Source organism: Chelonus insularis, unplaced genomic scaffold, assembly GCF_013357705.1.
Source record: "Chelonus insularis isolate UGA/USDA-ARS -01 unplaced genomic scaffold, ASM1335770v1 contig_25_pilon, whole genome shotgun sequence".
Taxonomy (NCBI): domain Eukaryota; kingdom Metazoa; phylum Arthropoda; class Insecta; order Hymenoptera; family Braconidae; genus Chelonus; species Chelonus insularis.
Window position 1 is genome coordinate 471,358 of NW_023276451.1, and position 15,084 is coordinate 486,441.

The following is a 15,084-nucleotide window of genomic DNA, read 5'->3' on the forward strand; positions in this document are numbered from 1 at the left end:
ATTATTCATTTGTTGCTATAATAAAAGGATATTATTTTAAAAGGATTGTTAGACCAAATGATGTTCATTTGGATGACCCTTTAGTCATGATGATAATTTATGAGTCTATTACTGAACCAGCTTTGCAATTAGAGTTACATTTTCCTAAGGCCATTAAAACTTTTGCGTCATTTTAAAAGGACAATAAATAGATAAAATTTGAAAGCCTTTATTTACAGTGATAAGCGCTAATAAAGTATTCTGTTGGATAACCAATTTAGTTGGATATTTTATAAACAATTACATAAGATAAGTGACTTTCATTTAAATTTACGATTCAAGTGGAAATTTTCCTTTTTGCCAGTTGTAATCACATGTTACTCAAGAATTTTTGTTACCGTGATTTTTTTGTTAAGTACATAAAATAATAAGCATTGGAGATTGACGTATTCATCTCGATCTACTGGTGTTAGGTCAAGGGTGAATTTCACTACTTTATAAAGTTATCCGGATTATGAAATGAATATCAGTTATTGCTTTTCACTTTACAGTGTAAGATTATTAAGTTGACACTGCATTATGGCTTCTAAATTAGCTGTGAGTATTACGTGATACATTTATTTATTTACTTAAAAAATATTTTCTACCTTATAATCAACTTCAGATTGCGGAAATTAAAGTACGAGAGCTTAATTCTTTTTTTAATCAAGATAATAGTTCAGAGAAAAAAATTATTATTCAAAAATCATTGAAGATTATCAATTTATTTGACTAAAATTTTTTATAACAGACTGTATTGTAAAATATTTTGTGGAGCCAAGCGAACCATTATTGCAATAACAAAATGTTATCACTAAAAATACTTATGTTTATTTATCTACTTAAGTATACATGGATTTAGCTAAAAAGCTGATTTAATGATTCTAAGACGTCTCCACAAATTAAAGCAGTTGCTTATAGCAATAAATAAAGTAGTGAAAAGCAGAATTATCCACTTGAGCCTGCAAACATTAATAATTTTAATTATGAGTTATAGTATTTACAATTTTTAATTCAGCGAAAGATTCTTTCTATGAAATCTCCCGAAGATCATTCACCTTAAGACTTGACCTCGCTCTTTGTGGTCAGATATTTTACACGTGTGCGGTTATTTACACTTATTTCTGTATACTAATCTAATTGTAAAAAATGATAATAGGCCACATGGTGATTACAACGATTGTTATTACATTCATAAAGAGAAGGGGAAGAGCGTCTTTGTGTCTTCATTATCTGGTTTGTTCTTAACTTATCGCGCAATTGTAACTACGTTTAGGCGGGGCGAACATATTAAAGTAAGCACACGTAGTCGCATCAAGTCAGTTTCGACCGGCTTTTCAAGCAAAACATTGCTATTAGTTTGGCGCAAGGACTTGATAGTCTTTGCGTTCGTCATCAGCCAAATTCAGATCTTCGAAAATTCTTCTCGAGGCGAGGAAAATTTATTTATTGGGGCCAGAGGTTCCCTGACAATTTCTGTCACTCTTGCCCCATTAAATTCCAATTCATCACTTGATTAGTTCATTTTTATCTTTATTTGAAACTATCAGGATGTTTACAATTATGACCTATCGTGCTGCTCAACAGCCGGGTAAGCTAATAGATTTCTATTTGGTGACTAGCAAATAAACGCAGTATTCACTAAATTATTTTTCTATAAGAAAATAAGATACAAAATATTTATGAATAATGTAAAGTAAATGACGTTGAATTAATATTATAAATATGTAAATTAATTCGTCTTATAATAACTGTTTTTTTATGCTCACTAGCAAAAAGAATTAATATTTTCTAATAACAGATAAAATAAATTTGTTAGTAAAATTTTTTGATTCTGAAAAAGAATAAAAATTTAGTGAAATAGTTACTTAAAAATCGAATAAATTGCGTAATGTGATTTTTATTGTAAAATAATTTTAGACATTTAAGATAAAAATGATAAATTTTTTTTATAAAATTAATCAATAGTAAAAAATGAGCATTTTTGAGCTAATTTTGTTTCCAAGAGTCTAATGCTCGCATTACTTTCAAATCAAAAAAATGTGCATAAAAAATACTTTATTTAATGTTTAATTTTTATGTGTTAATATATTTATCGATAGATAGTAATAGAATGTTGATAATGATACATTTCTGCTAATAAAAAATATCAAGAGCAATTATTATTTCAATTATTATATAGTTAACAAATGTTTATAACGACTGATATGATTGTTTCAGCCCCATGGGCAAACTACCAGCAAACTGGTTACGCTGCTAGATCCGTCCGAGAAACTCCGCCCGGAAACAATATATGCGGGAAAATTGGAGAGTCAATTCAGAAATTACTACGAAGACCCCAACGACCCAATTAAAGAGAGAGTTCGAAATACATATCACAAAATGCATAATAATCAAACAGTTGATTTTGTTCGCTGTTAGTTTTTTTTCTAATGATCACTTTTATCAAGACCTAAAAACATTTTATTCATTAACACATACTCTTTCATCACTTTACTCATTAGAATGATACTTCAATCATTATTATTATCGAATTACTCGGATCATTATCACTACTTATAAGTCATTTTAATCATCAGATCTCCAATGTGAAATTGTCAATTCTCTCATTATGTTCATTTTGATTCCAAAGTATTATTTTCATTCATTTTTGCAACAAAATACAATAAAAATCTGTAAAACAAAAAATTTATTGATAATGTAGTAAAATTGCTTTGTTGCAATAATAACTTTTTATTCCGTCAGAAATTTTGTATTATTTTTTTCACTTCCATAATTTATTGTTTAAAACAATATTTATTATCACCTGTTGATCCTTGTACTGCAAATTTTCATCAGATTTACATCAATATATTAGGTATCAATTATCAAAAGATTAACATGGAGATAGATTTATTTATTCTGTCTGAGACTTCACTAATTGATTTCACTGATTGAAGTTATTGTGTACTCTGATCATCATTGATAATAGAAATTAATTTTGATTTTCGATAAGTAATATCGACTGTCTCACAAATTAAGATAAATTATAAGATCATGTGATAATGAATCAACTCTCTTATCTTCAGCACGGATGGAAAATTGGCTTAAATTTGACAAACTCAAAATGACTGTGAAGGAGGCTTTATTAAAGTTAAATGACCTGATAGATGAAAGTGATCCCGACACTTCCTTACCAAACATTATTCATGCTTTCCAAACAGCAGAATCAATTAGAGAAAAACATCCAGATAAAGATTGGTTCCATTTAACAGGATTGATTCATGATTTAGGAAAGGTATGTTTATTATGGTAACAGATAAATAAGTATTTGATTATAATTAGTCATTGATAAGGATTCATTGTAGAGATATTATGAAAGCTCTTATTCGATGATTAGTAGATTTTAAATTGATGTAGGTAATGGCTTTTTATGGTGAACCCCAATGGGCTGTAGTTGGAGATACGTTTCCTGTGGGATGTGCCTGGGCAGATTCAATAGTCTATCGAGATACAAGTTTTGAAAACAATCCAGATAGCGTAGATAAACGGTACAAGTGAGTAAATTCTACATTTTAATATTAAATCTTTGTAAACATTAATTATTAAATTATATAATCGATAAAATATATGTATTTTACAGCACTAAGTTTGGCATGTACAAGCCAAAATGTGGTCTAGATAATCTTATGATGTCCTGGGGCCATGATGAATATTTATATCGCGTGCTAGTTCACAATAAAACAACGTTGCCCAAGGAAGCTTTAGCTATGATACGTTATCATTCATTTTACCCTTGGCATTCTTCAGGAGATTACATGCATCTTTGCAACGAACAAGACCATGAGATGTTAGAATGGGTTAGAGAATTTAAGTGAGTACTTACTTTACATTTAAGCTAATATAACTAATCAAGATAATGTTAAATTTTTTATTAATGTTTTTAATTCCAATAATTATTTTATTTATAGTAAACATGACTTATATACCAAAAGTGAAACAATACCAGACATTGAAAAACTTTGGCCTTATTATGAAAAGCTGATTGCTAAATATATACCTGGGGTTTTAGAATGGTGACAAAACATCTTTATTATCAAATAATATTAATTTTTCTTCAATAATATTGACAGATATAAATAAGAAATCATCTTAGCATAGATAGGAAATGATTAAATTGTACAAACTTGACATAAATGATAATATAAATAAATGTGTTTTGTTAAAAAAAAAACTAAAATGTCAATAATTATATTTACCTCAAAGTTTATTTCTTATTCTTTTCCATATCTGAGAAAACAAATATACATTCGAGTATTGTTATGACTTTGCCTCATAGTATCAATGGCATAGTTAAAAAATTAATAAAATTAATCATAATAAAATTACTATTTTGTAAACACAGTGTCAGGTATTAGATATATTATAATAATATAAGTTTATCTTTAATTCAGTAAAAAAATTATAAGTTAAATTGTTATTTAATTGTTGAAACTTTTGCGTTCAATGTTAACTAAGATAATTTGTTTCAAACAAGTTTGTAACTTCATTTTTTTGCGCGTTTCATAGACGGCGCTAGTCTCAATTTCTGAAGCTTCTAGAAGATGTCTCCTCAGTCGTTGGTAAATAAAGATGGAGACACTGCACCTTTGGAAACATATCTGAGCATTGGCATTCGAGATGTGTGTGTATGTGTATGATTCTGTAATAAAAGTGTCGATCTAAGGTTGAGCGAAATAAGCCGTGGAAGTGGGGACTTATACGCCATTTTCTATTTTTGCGTAGTACTTAAAAATATTTTATGTGTTGATTTTATGTGATAAACTAAAAAATAAGTAATAATATTTTAGTGAAAGCCGAGTTCTACGACATGATTATCGGCAACGCGTGCATCAAAAATCGCGCACAAGCGCACGGACCCATCTACAGTCCGCGTTGCCGCGCATGAAACTCACTCTTTTCCGCTGGCACGTAAACACTCTTTTTTCCTCATTTACTCGTTTCTCTCTTTCTCTTTCTTCATTTCTCTCTCGTTTTGCGGGTTGACGAGCAGTGCCGTCGTGTATAAAAGACTATCTAGTAGTTTAATCATTTAAACTCAGTGGTGATACGAATATTACGTGTATGTCTATCGTATTCAGTTTCTTTCATGATTTTTCATTGTCTCTGTCTCTAACCAGAGCGAATCTACAATCCAGTTCAAGTGACCAGTAAGAAAAGTTTTGTGAAAACAGCCACTGCAGCTTATTTGCTTCATTTCAAAAAACAGTTTTCAATTTTGTTCAAGTTACGATATCGAGAGTCAAATAGGAGGCAAAAAAAATAAGTCTGTGATACTAAACGGTAATATATATATAAGTATATAGATAGATATATCAAAAATCTGTACATTAGAATCGTATATACGTGCATAATAGTGGCCTTTAAGGCATAGAGACAAATTCTACCTACAAAAGGACATTACGCATTTTTTATGTGACTTTTTTCAAGAAAACACACATACGATACCATCAATAAATAAAGACTACAAATAATTAGAGACAAATTTGAGTGTTTGTGCAAAAAAAGATCATTTTTGGCTAATAACAACGTGCTAGAGATTACGAAGAATGTCTGTTGAGTCTGTATCAAATGACAGGCCTGATGAGCCGGATACAAAAAATGAAGGTATGTTTTTATTATTTGAAAAATCATTTTTCATCATTTCAGTCTTTCATTCATTGATTAATGTCTATCTTATAGAAAACACTACGTCGTCATTATTTTTAGTATCGATAGAGACACTGTTGACCAGAGAAAAATTATGTATTTTATTGTACATATAGGTTAATAATTAATAAAAAAAATTGCATTGCTATAAAAGAAAACCTATAATAATTTTGAGAACTTATTGTTACAGTGTTTAGTATCTGTTTATGTCAAATCATTATTTCATTTGTAGTCTGTATAATGTTTCATTTCATTCGACTATTATTAACTATATTATGAGTCAGAAATATGTTAACAAACTTTCTTATGAAAACAAGATTACATTCATCAAGAATATTATGTGAACTTTTTTGAAAATAATTTTTATTTAATTCCGATTCAAAGTCAAATAAATAATCTATAAATTTGTTTTCATATAAAGATCCAATTTAAAGCAAAATACGAAATACTGACATTTCTCGTTATTTAACTATATTTAAAATCTTACACGAATATGAATGTAATGTAATTACTAATAAAGTAAAAAATATGACTTTCATTTAATTGATAAAATAATGACAAATTTCTAATTCGTTATTTATAATATAACACTTTTTCTCATTTGTATTACTTTATAGGTTATGCTCATTCCAAACGTTCACAATTTTATATCTTCATTTATATTTTACGTGAAAATTAAAAACAAAATGAATGAATAAAATTTTGTAAGGTTTTAAAAATGATTAAATAAACCTTTTAGTTACTAATTGATTTTTTAGTACAAATTTCCGAATTCATTTTGAACAGATTAAATTATAGATATAATTCCAAGAGACGAAATATAATGAATTACTCTTTATATTTTAAATTTGTTGCTCAATCTGATCTCTTACTTCCATGAATCTGGAATTAAACACTAACTTTATATTAATTCCATCAAAGAAAAATGAATAAGCTTGGTATAAACAATAATAAAAAATTAGTATAATTTAATTAAGCAAAATAATTAATAAAGCTTTGTCCATTTTGTTATATATTAGTTTGTTTATAGATATGAGTTTTATGAAAATTTAAGTGAAGAAATTTACATTACATGAATAATTAGATACACTCTCAGTCCAAGTTAAATATTATCTAAAGTATCTTTCTCATTAATTTTTTTTTTTTTTCAAACATTAACTAACCTATGTATTTACATTTCGACGTACACACTACAATTATTTTTGTAGATAATTCTTTTACACTTTTATCATCAAGCCATTGTATGATGTGTACAATTTTTATTTGGTCTTTTTTAAAACTGTTTTTTTTATCATGATATAATAGTATCATAAACCATTAATAACCCAAGTATTAAAATAATTTATAAATATGATTTGATTGATTTTAATTTAAAAAATTTAACAAAATTATACTAACCTTATACTGACTACATAAAAATAATAATTTGAAATTGTTGAATTTTTGTTAAAATGAAGATGTTGCTTCAAGTACTTAATTGAATAGTTCATTAAAATGTCCAATTATTATCATTCTGACTGTTTCAACTCAAAAATTATTCACATAGTTGAGGAATTCTTTGAATGTGAAGTTTGCTTATCTTGAATAAAATATATTCATTTCTAGAGATTACGAAGTAAATTCAGACTAATTTAATTATAACTATAGAACTTGAATCTTAATGTCTTAAATACTGTACGAATTTGTGTTATGATTTGACAACCAATACAAATACACTCAAAGGTTATATGAAAAGGAACAGAAAAAATTTAAGGCGTTAGGCGGCTTATTTCTTACTACGAATTTTGTCAGTTTATAATCAGATAGTCGAGTGATCAAGTTAATATTCTTCCGTACTTCATATTCAAGTCAAAGCAGACGCTATTTCATTTTTAAATCGAGTGATTTCGTAATTTTTATCAGTTTTTCAAATACGCAACGTTGTTTTTCTGTAAACATTTGCCAAATATCGTTTAAATTCTTATATTTTAATAAAATTTAACGAAAAGTTCAGGCGCTGGCAAGCTTGTTTCTTAATTTTGTCTTTGTTTCTCTTAAGTAAATATTCTTGGGGATTATATCGATAAATATAACCGTTATAAACGTAATTCAAATTTTATAAATTAAAAATAATTGCTTGAATTAGCTTTATCTTAGTTTCTTAAAAAGAATTGAATTTTTAAATATTCAAATAAAACTAAAAACTTGAAAGAAAGTAACAAAACGTGGAAAATGAAGTTAATAGTAGAGCAGAACACTCCCAATAGTGGAACACAACGCTATCGTAAACGAAGACGACCGTTGGTCGGACCTACGGGTTGTCCTTACTTAGACGAAGCATTACTTGAGCAAACAAAAGCTTGCAAATGGTTTCGTTCAAGTAAATCAACTGATATTATTAAAAAAATTGCATTCAGTAAGTACTTGATTAATCACATACAGAAACCCTATTTATTTTAAAATAAAAATATAGTTACAGGAAATGAGTACCAGCTTTCTCTTTATTTGGTTACATATTTCGATCCCTGCATATTTATTTTGTTTGTTTATAGGAGACGAAGCTATTATATCCATGTCGGTTGCCGGAGAGGTGACTGATACCTCCATCGTGGAAGTGGGGAGATCAAGGCCCCAATTCCAATATACCAGGGTAATTGATTTGATAGAAAATTATTTATTGCTCACAAATTTTTACTTTCTTGTCATGGAATTTGTTATAAATGATAACATCATTTTTAGGAAGAACTTATGGTCATTATGGATTTGCCTTTGTCTAAAAGGCGACCTGAATGTCTAGATGTTGCTTACAATAAGTGAGTTAACTTGAAATTGATAAGAATACTATAAAGAAATTATTATTTTATAGTTCAAGTTTTTTAATAATTATAATTAATATTCAATATCTAGTTCACGTGGTGTTTGGGATCCTGAACGTTGGCACTTAGATAGAAAACGTAGTGAAACACCATCTGAAGAAGAGCAGCGATCGAATAATAAATCCGATCAACCAACAGAGACACAGAGTAATAAACGTCGAAGTGGAGATCCGCGAGAGCGGATTCGTAAAGAACAGGATGGTATTGTTTTAAGTCCTCAACGAAGAAGTTTTAATTCTGGATGTTACGTAAACATTTCTCAACCCTCATCTCGGCGTCCTGAAAGCCCGATCGGAAAGACTGAAGTTTCTCATCGTGAACCAGCTCGACGAATTTATAGTGGACGATTGCTAACTCGAGACATGTGGGACTTTAGGCTGGAAGCAGAAAAATTGGAACCCGAACGAGAATACAGCTTCCGGAGCAGTGGAAATTCAACGACGCGTGATCGAGATAATCGAGACGGCGGAAGAGAACGTGATGGACTGCGCGATCGGGATAATATTCGTGATAGAGACGACAGGATTGATCGGTTCGAGAGACGATCATTTGGTAGAGACTTTGGAGACAGAGATAATCAACGAGATCGAGGTTCTGAAACAAGAAATGACCGTGCTCATGATCGAGCAATGGAAAGAGACAAAGACCGAGGAGGTAGAGATAGAAAATTTGGGTCTGACCGCAGAAAATCGTACGCTAATGACTCACGTGATTCTGAAGAACCTGAGTGGTTTAGCTCTGGTCCAATTTCTCAACATGACACTATTGAACTTCATGGTTTTGATGATGCTCCTGAGGAGAGAAATACCAACAATAAGTCGAAGAAACAATCACCGGCTCAGAAGAAACGAGGTAAAAAGGCTGCAGCAGAAAGGGAAGAAAAAATAACAGAACACCATTCGGCAGGACCGAAAGGACGCAGTACTCCTACTGCCATTGATCAACCTATAAATCCAGTACCTGCTCCTCATTCTCCAATTCTTGAACAAGAAGAAAATCCTCCCACTAATGGGAAAATCCAATCTGAGACTAGCGAGAGTGCTGTTACGGAGCCAAGCGAGTGCACAGATCGATCTGATGTAAGCAAGGGCCGTGAAGCAGAACATTTGGACTTTAACTTGGATGATTTTCTCAAATCAGATAATCTTCCTGGTGTTTCTGGCCTTTTGACCAATGGTGTTGGTACAAATAGCGGTAGTGGATCTCGCTTTAGTCAATGGTTTAAAAAAGAAAGTCCTCTTCCACAAGAAGATAGTCGTAGACCTTCCATTCAAGATGAACTTCTCAATAATTTGCTCAATGATATCACCGAGCCAAATATTCAAGTACCTTCAGTCACTGAATCGAATACTTATTTTACTCCGATTTCTCCAGCTAATTCGATGAACATCTCTGCTTCTCAAGCACCTGCTCCTGCAGTAAAACTTTTAGAAATGTTACAACGAGGAAAACCAAATCAAAATGGTCAAGGAGATGTTGCTAATCATATGATGCCGATGAAAAATCCTTCAATCAAAGATATGGGTAAATTAAAACGAATAGTAGCGATTATGTTATTCATTATGTGTTTTATTCACTGTTATTTATTTTTGCAGAAGCCTGTGGTAAAGTTGTACACAGTCTCGAGGAATTGGAAGCACGCATGAGAGGTGGTATGCCATCTACTCCACACGTTGAGCCAGCAAGACCAACTAAGACTGAGGAAGATTTATCTGCATTTAAAAAATTACTAGCTCAAGTAAGTGGTGGTCAAGCTGTTCCTGCAGCAAATGGCCCCAATCCCCCTAAAGGGCAACCAATTACTCTTATGCAATTATTGAAAAACCAACAAGCACAACCAGCAATGCAAGTTCCCCCTCATCAGTCAATGGTGCCAGAACAACAACCACATCCCCAAACATTCAATCATGTCGGTCCCCTTGGACAGACTCAACATGCACATCAAGTTCAAATGCAGCATGAAAACTTGTTAAAAGTATTGCGAATACAAGTAAGTGCATGCATTTTAAAAAAGTTTTTTAAAAAAAAAATTTCGAATATCTTTAAACAAAATTTATTCTTATAGCAACAGCAACAGCAACAGCAGCAACAAAAACGTCAACAACAAACTGACATGCTGTCGATGATGATGAATAATCAGAGAATGGTAGGAGTAAGTCCAATTCCTCAAGAAATGCAGATGTTAGTCAATAATGCACCGTCCAGTCGTGAACTTCTTCAACGGCCTGAAGCTCAGGCAATTATTCAAGGTCTTCAACAAGGAGAGATTACTAGACAACACTTAATTCAACAACTTCAGGTTTTTTTGATATTTAAAAATCTTGTTTATTTTCAGCCAAGAATAGAACAATTACATTAATTTTTTATAGAACCCTGCCATGCAACATCGCCATCGTGAAGTACTTGTGAATATCTTAAAAATGTATGGTAACACAACTCCACGAACTGTCAGTCCTCACAGTGGAAAGGCAGTGCCACATGATCAAATAATCCAACAATTACTTTATCAGCAACATAAACACCAACATCATCAGCAGAGAGTGACTTCACCAATGAATAATGGTATGGTATTTTGGGTTTTTTTATTATGATTTTAGATAAATTGTTGTGTTGACATGAATCGCGTGAATATTTGGTATGCACTAAATTTTATTAAATTATTGAAATATTTGAAATATTTCTTTTCTTTTGGCATCTATATATTCAAGTGTGAATGTATCTATCTATTGAACATTACTTGAATTCGAGAGAAAAAATTGTTTTATTTTGGAATGCAGCTTTACGCCCATCTTCAATAATATCATCAAATATCGCCACAAGTCCTAGTACTTTATCAATCCAACATCCAGGTAAAATACTTTCATTTTCCTGAGAATCCCCCTAAACAAAATCATCATCTATTCAATTAATTAAATCATCTAAAAATGATATAAATATTCATTTAATAATCGAATATATCAAGTAATTGTTATCATTGGTATTATATTAATTTGTGCTATCGAGTTAATTTGTCATTTCGACAGTGATCCCACACAGAGTGCCTTCGCCTCGCGACCTCGTAATGCACACGCAAACCATTATGCAAAATGCACTAATCAAGACCAAGTTGGAGGAACACCGTGAGAATTATCGTAAACGACAAGAGCAGCAGCAGCAGCAACATCATCAGCATCAACAGCAGCAACGTATTACAAGTCCAGTAAATTCACCATCAAAACAGATGATGAGTCCAACGCCACTTGCTTTTACCCCGACATCGGTGTTGCGAAAAATGACTGCCGAAAAGGAACCTGATGGTGCGAATCAACCTGTTAGACAAATAAAATTAGTATTGTCTCCTTTATTAGGCAACAATAACAATGCCCGTGCTTATTATCACAATCGTTCAGCTCATTTTAACAAAAATAATCGCGCAATTGCATCTTTTCATGCTAATCATATAAATTATAATAATTATAATCTTTATAAATATAATGAAAAATCTGGAAAAAATAATATAACAGGAACTTCATCGCGATCGTGTAATAAAAATGAAAAAGTTAAAGAAGAAAATGAGACACAAGAAACCGTTGTTCTGAATTCGAACTCTGATTTGAATTTTATGAATGTAGATTCACTGATTGAGGAAATTGATTCCGAAAAAAAAATTACTTCCGTTGATAGTTTAATTTCACAACAAAAGTTAGAGGTAGCTATTATCGGCGATACAAACAATAATAATGATATTGTTGATCATTCTGAAAACAATGACGTTGAAAATACTAACAATAATAATGAAAAATCTGTTGATTATAAAATTAACGATAATAATAATATTGAAAGTAAAAAAATTAATATTACTGTTGAGAATAGTTTGACTACTTTAGATGAAGTCGAAGTAGTTTAAAAAGCGTACTATTACAGGATTTTTTATGATTAATACATATTATTAACGTAACAAAATTAAGTAAATAACATACTTTCAAGAATTTAGGTGGCGATTAACAAAAAAATGTTTATTTTTTTTTCTTTACTGAATTCGCAACTTGTGAAATGAGCATGATGCACTGCTTTTGCTGCTATTTTTGTTTTATTGTAATTACTCTATCTCTTATTTTCTTATTCTTTTGCTTAAATATTGCACAAAATGGAATGTTACTCTATAAATACGCCATTAACTTACTCTCAAAAAACTATAAGTCTTTATCATTTACTTTATTCTTATAATAATTACTTATGTCAATCAATTTTTATAATAAAACACTTATTAATTTACCCTACACACTATCCATCTATTATTCTTGTCTATAACATTTTACTTCCATTTTTTCTGCATGGTTTTTGCTTTTGGTATTCTTAATAAAATGAGTTATTGATTTTTTCTTCATTAAAACAGTATTAGATTGTTGCAAAAGTCATTGAAAGTTAACAAAGTGATAAACTTAATGTACATAAATTATGAATATACCGATTAGTCTCGTCATTTCGTACAAAACTACTAAGTAAATAATCAAATGAATGATACTTTTCAATTAAATGTAATTAGTATACTTTCAAATAATTATGGAATTATGAACAAATCACATTTCGCAAAGACTTTTGTGACAATTTAATCAGTCAAATGCTGGTTAATTAATGGTAATCATAGAACGGATGTAAGTTTATTATCTGACGGGTGTAATTAAGCCGATGTGTCTCTCTTAATACAGGAAATGCTGAAGCATCGAAATTGGTGGCTCAAAGTCAAGCAAATCAAATGCAACAGATGCAATCAGCAGTGCAGCTCATAACTCAAGGGGTTCTTTCTCGACAACAAAATGCTATCAGACCTCAACAAACATCAGGTCAACAAGGACCTTGGGCAAATCAATCTGTTAATAAACATCCGGGTATTTCAAATTAGCTTCAAATACGTCAATTAATGTATTTATAATAAATAAATATAATAAAAGAATTTATTTTAGGTCGACCAATTGTCAAAGGCGTATCAACGAATCAATATCAATATGGTGGGCCAGTTAATTTCCAACCGTCAATGCAGCCTCCCTCCCAACAACGAGTAGCAACTGGTGTTTATCCAGCTCGAGCTCCAACTGGTGGAAATACTATTCGTTCTAAACACACAATGTCTACGACTCTCTCACACCAAAATGTTTCTCAATACAATATGACGCCAAATTCTATAATGAGCCAAAGATCAGATCCCATGAATAATCTGATTAAGGCACAACCGGTGCAATCTCACCTTGCAAATATGCAACACCAACAACGTAATGTTAATTCTCAAGTTCAGCTTGTCCTAAACCAAAATTACAATTCTAATCGAACAGGTAATTTCGATAATTAGTTTACTTATTCCATCAAGCTACTCGAACAAAAAATTCAATACTCTATTTTTGTTATTTCTATGCATGTATTATGAATATCCTCAGCACTCCTTCCTTTCAGGTTGTCCATTTCCACCGAAAGTTGTGTGCAATGGCCATCCGAAGTTAGACTAATCTATTTCATTTGTTTAAATGTTCTTTTCTATTCATTCGTCACTATTTCCCTATTATTCTAGTGTGATTCTTTATTTGCTTTGTAAACCAACTAAAACAAGTACATATGACTATTAAACTGACATTTAAAATACTCTTCTAAATTTTTAAGATCTCTGCTCATTTTATTTTAATAATATTTAGATGGTCGAGTGATACGGCCTCAACAACAACCAATGAACATACCAATAGGCAGACAACAATCTCCAGGAAGCAATGGTGGTAGCCTGTCACCTACATCTAATCAATTGGCTCGATGGTTTAGTCCTGAACTTCTTGCAAAAGCAAGAGCCGGAAAGCTACCAGAACTCGGTCAAACAAATGTTTTGTCACTTGAAGAATTAGAACGGCTTCAACAATCATCTGCCGTTGTACATGAGTAATGAAGTAACATAAAAAATTGATAAAAGATATAAAAATTATTCCAATAAAATAATGTGTGACAGCTAAAATTAACTACGAGCTTGATTCTCGGATTTTTATTCGCAAATCTTTAAGTGACAAGTACTCAAATGTATGATATCCATTTCTAATTAGATGGATTATTTATTTACTTCGTTACGAGGAGAAATACCTATTCAAGTCAACAATATTTACAAAGAAGAAAAAATAATGAGAAATTAGTATTTTGTTGTTTTCGTATGGAAACTAGAACAGAAAGAATTTACCATTTTATATAATTAATCATGTAATATGAGTGTATTTCCACTCTTCAAGGACTTTTTAGAATCATTGTCTTAGATTATATTATTAAAATAAGACTGTTATATGGGATTTCATCTCTATTCTGCGCTAGAACAGTCAAACAGAATGATAAAATAAAGAAACAAATAAAAATAAACCAACAGAGAATGAAGAAAAAAAAACAAAAATTAAATTAATTCACCATTGATCTCGGAATCAGAAGCTAAATTACGGATGTCACTAACGTTATCCGAGTCATATGCATAAATTTATAAATAAAAATAATATATACTTTATAGAAGTACAAGAAATTACAGTGT

General features: G+C 30.7%; 2 protein-coding genes and 1 long non-coding RNA gene across 4 annotated transcripts; 2 read left to right on the forward strand and 1 right to left on the reverse strand.

Moving 5' to 3' along the window:
- Positions 1-423: 423 nt before the first annotated feature.
- Miox (Myo-inositol oxygenase) lies at positions 424-4,206 on the forward strand. Its single transcript, XM_035079885.1, has 6 exons — positions 424-576; positions 2,239-2,434; positions 3,087-3,295; positions 3,418-3,554; positions 3,641-3,871; positions 3,969-4,206. Exons 1-6 carry the CDS (start codon positions 559-561, stop codon positions 4,075-4,077), a joined length of 900 nt encoding a protein of 299 aa, XP_034935776.1. The 5' UTR covers positions 424-558; the 3' UTR covers positions 4,078-4,206.
- Positions 4,207-4,246: 40 nt separating this feature from the next.
- Positions 4,247-7,326, reverse strand: LOC118064910 (uncharacterized). The gene is made up of 2 exons (XR_004690119.1): positions 7,105-7,326; positions 4,247-4,699 (listed from the first exon to the last, which is right to left on the reverse strand). It is a non-coding gene; the product is annotated as an uncharacterized lncRNA (long non-coding RNA).
- On the forward strand, positions 4,672-14,936 carry LOC118064909 (eukaryotic translation initiation factor 4E transporter-like). Of its 2 annotated transcripts, none has more exons than XM_035079839.1 (11): positions 4,672-5,664; positions 8,238-8,335; positions 8,425-8,498; positions 8,593-10,085; positions 10,157-10,551; positions 10,627-10,860; positions 10,931-11,123; positions 11,585-11,857; positions 13,250-13,429; positions 13,505-13,870; positions 14,225-14,936. In XM_035079839.1, exons 1-11 carry the CDS (start codon positions 5,607-5,609, stop codon positions 14,461-14,463), a joined length of 3,603 nt encoding a protein of 1,200 aa, XP_034935730.1. In that variant the 5' UTR covers positions 4,672-5,606; the 3' UTR covers positions 14,464-14,936. The 2 variants fall into 2 exon arrangements, with proteins under 2 accessions (XP_034935730.1, XP_034935729.1); XM_035079838.1 differs by lacking the exon at positions 4,672-5,664 and adding an exon at positions 7,476-8,101.
- The last annotated feature ends 148 nt before the right edge of the window (positions 14,937-15,084 follow it).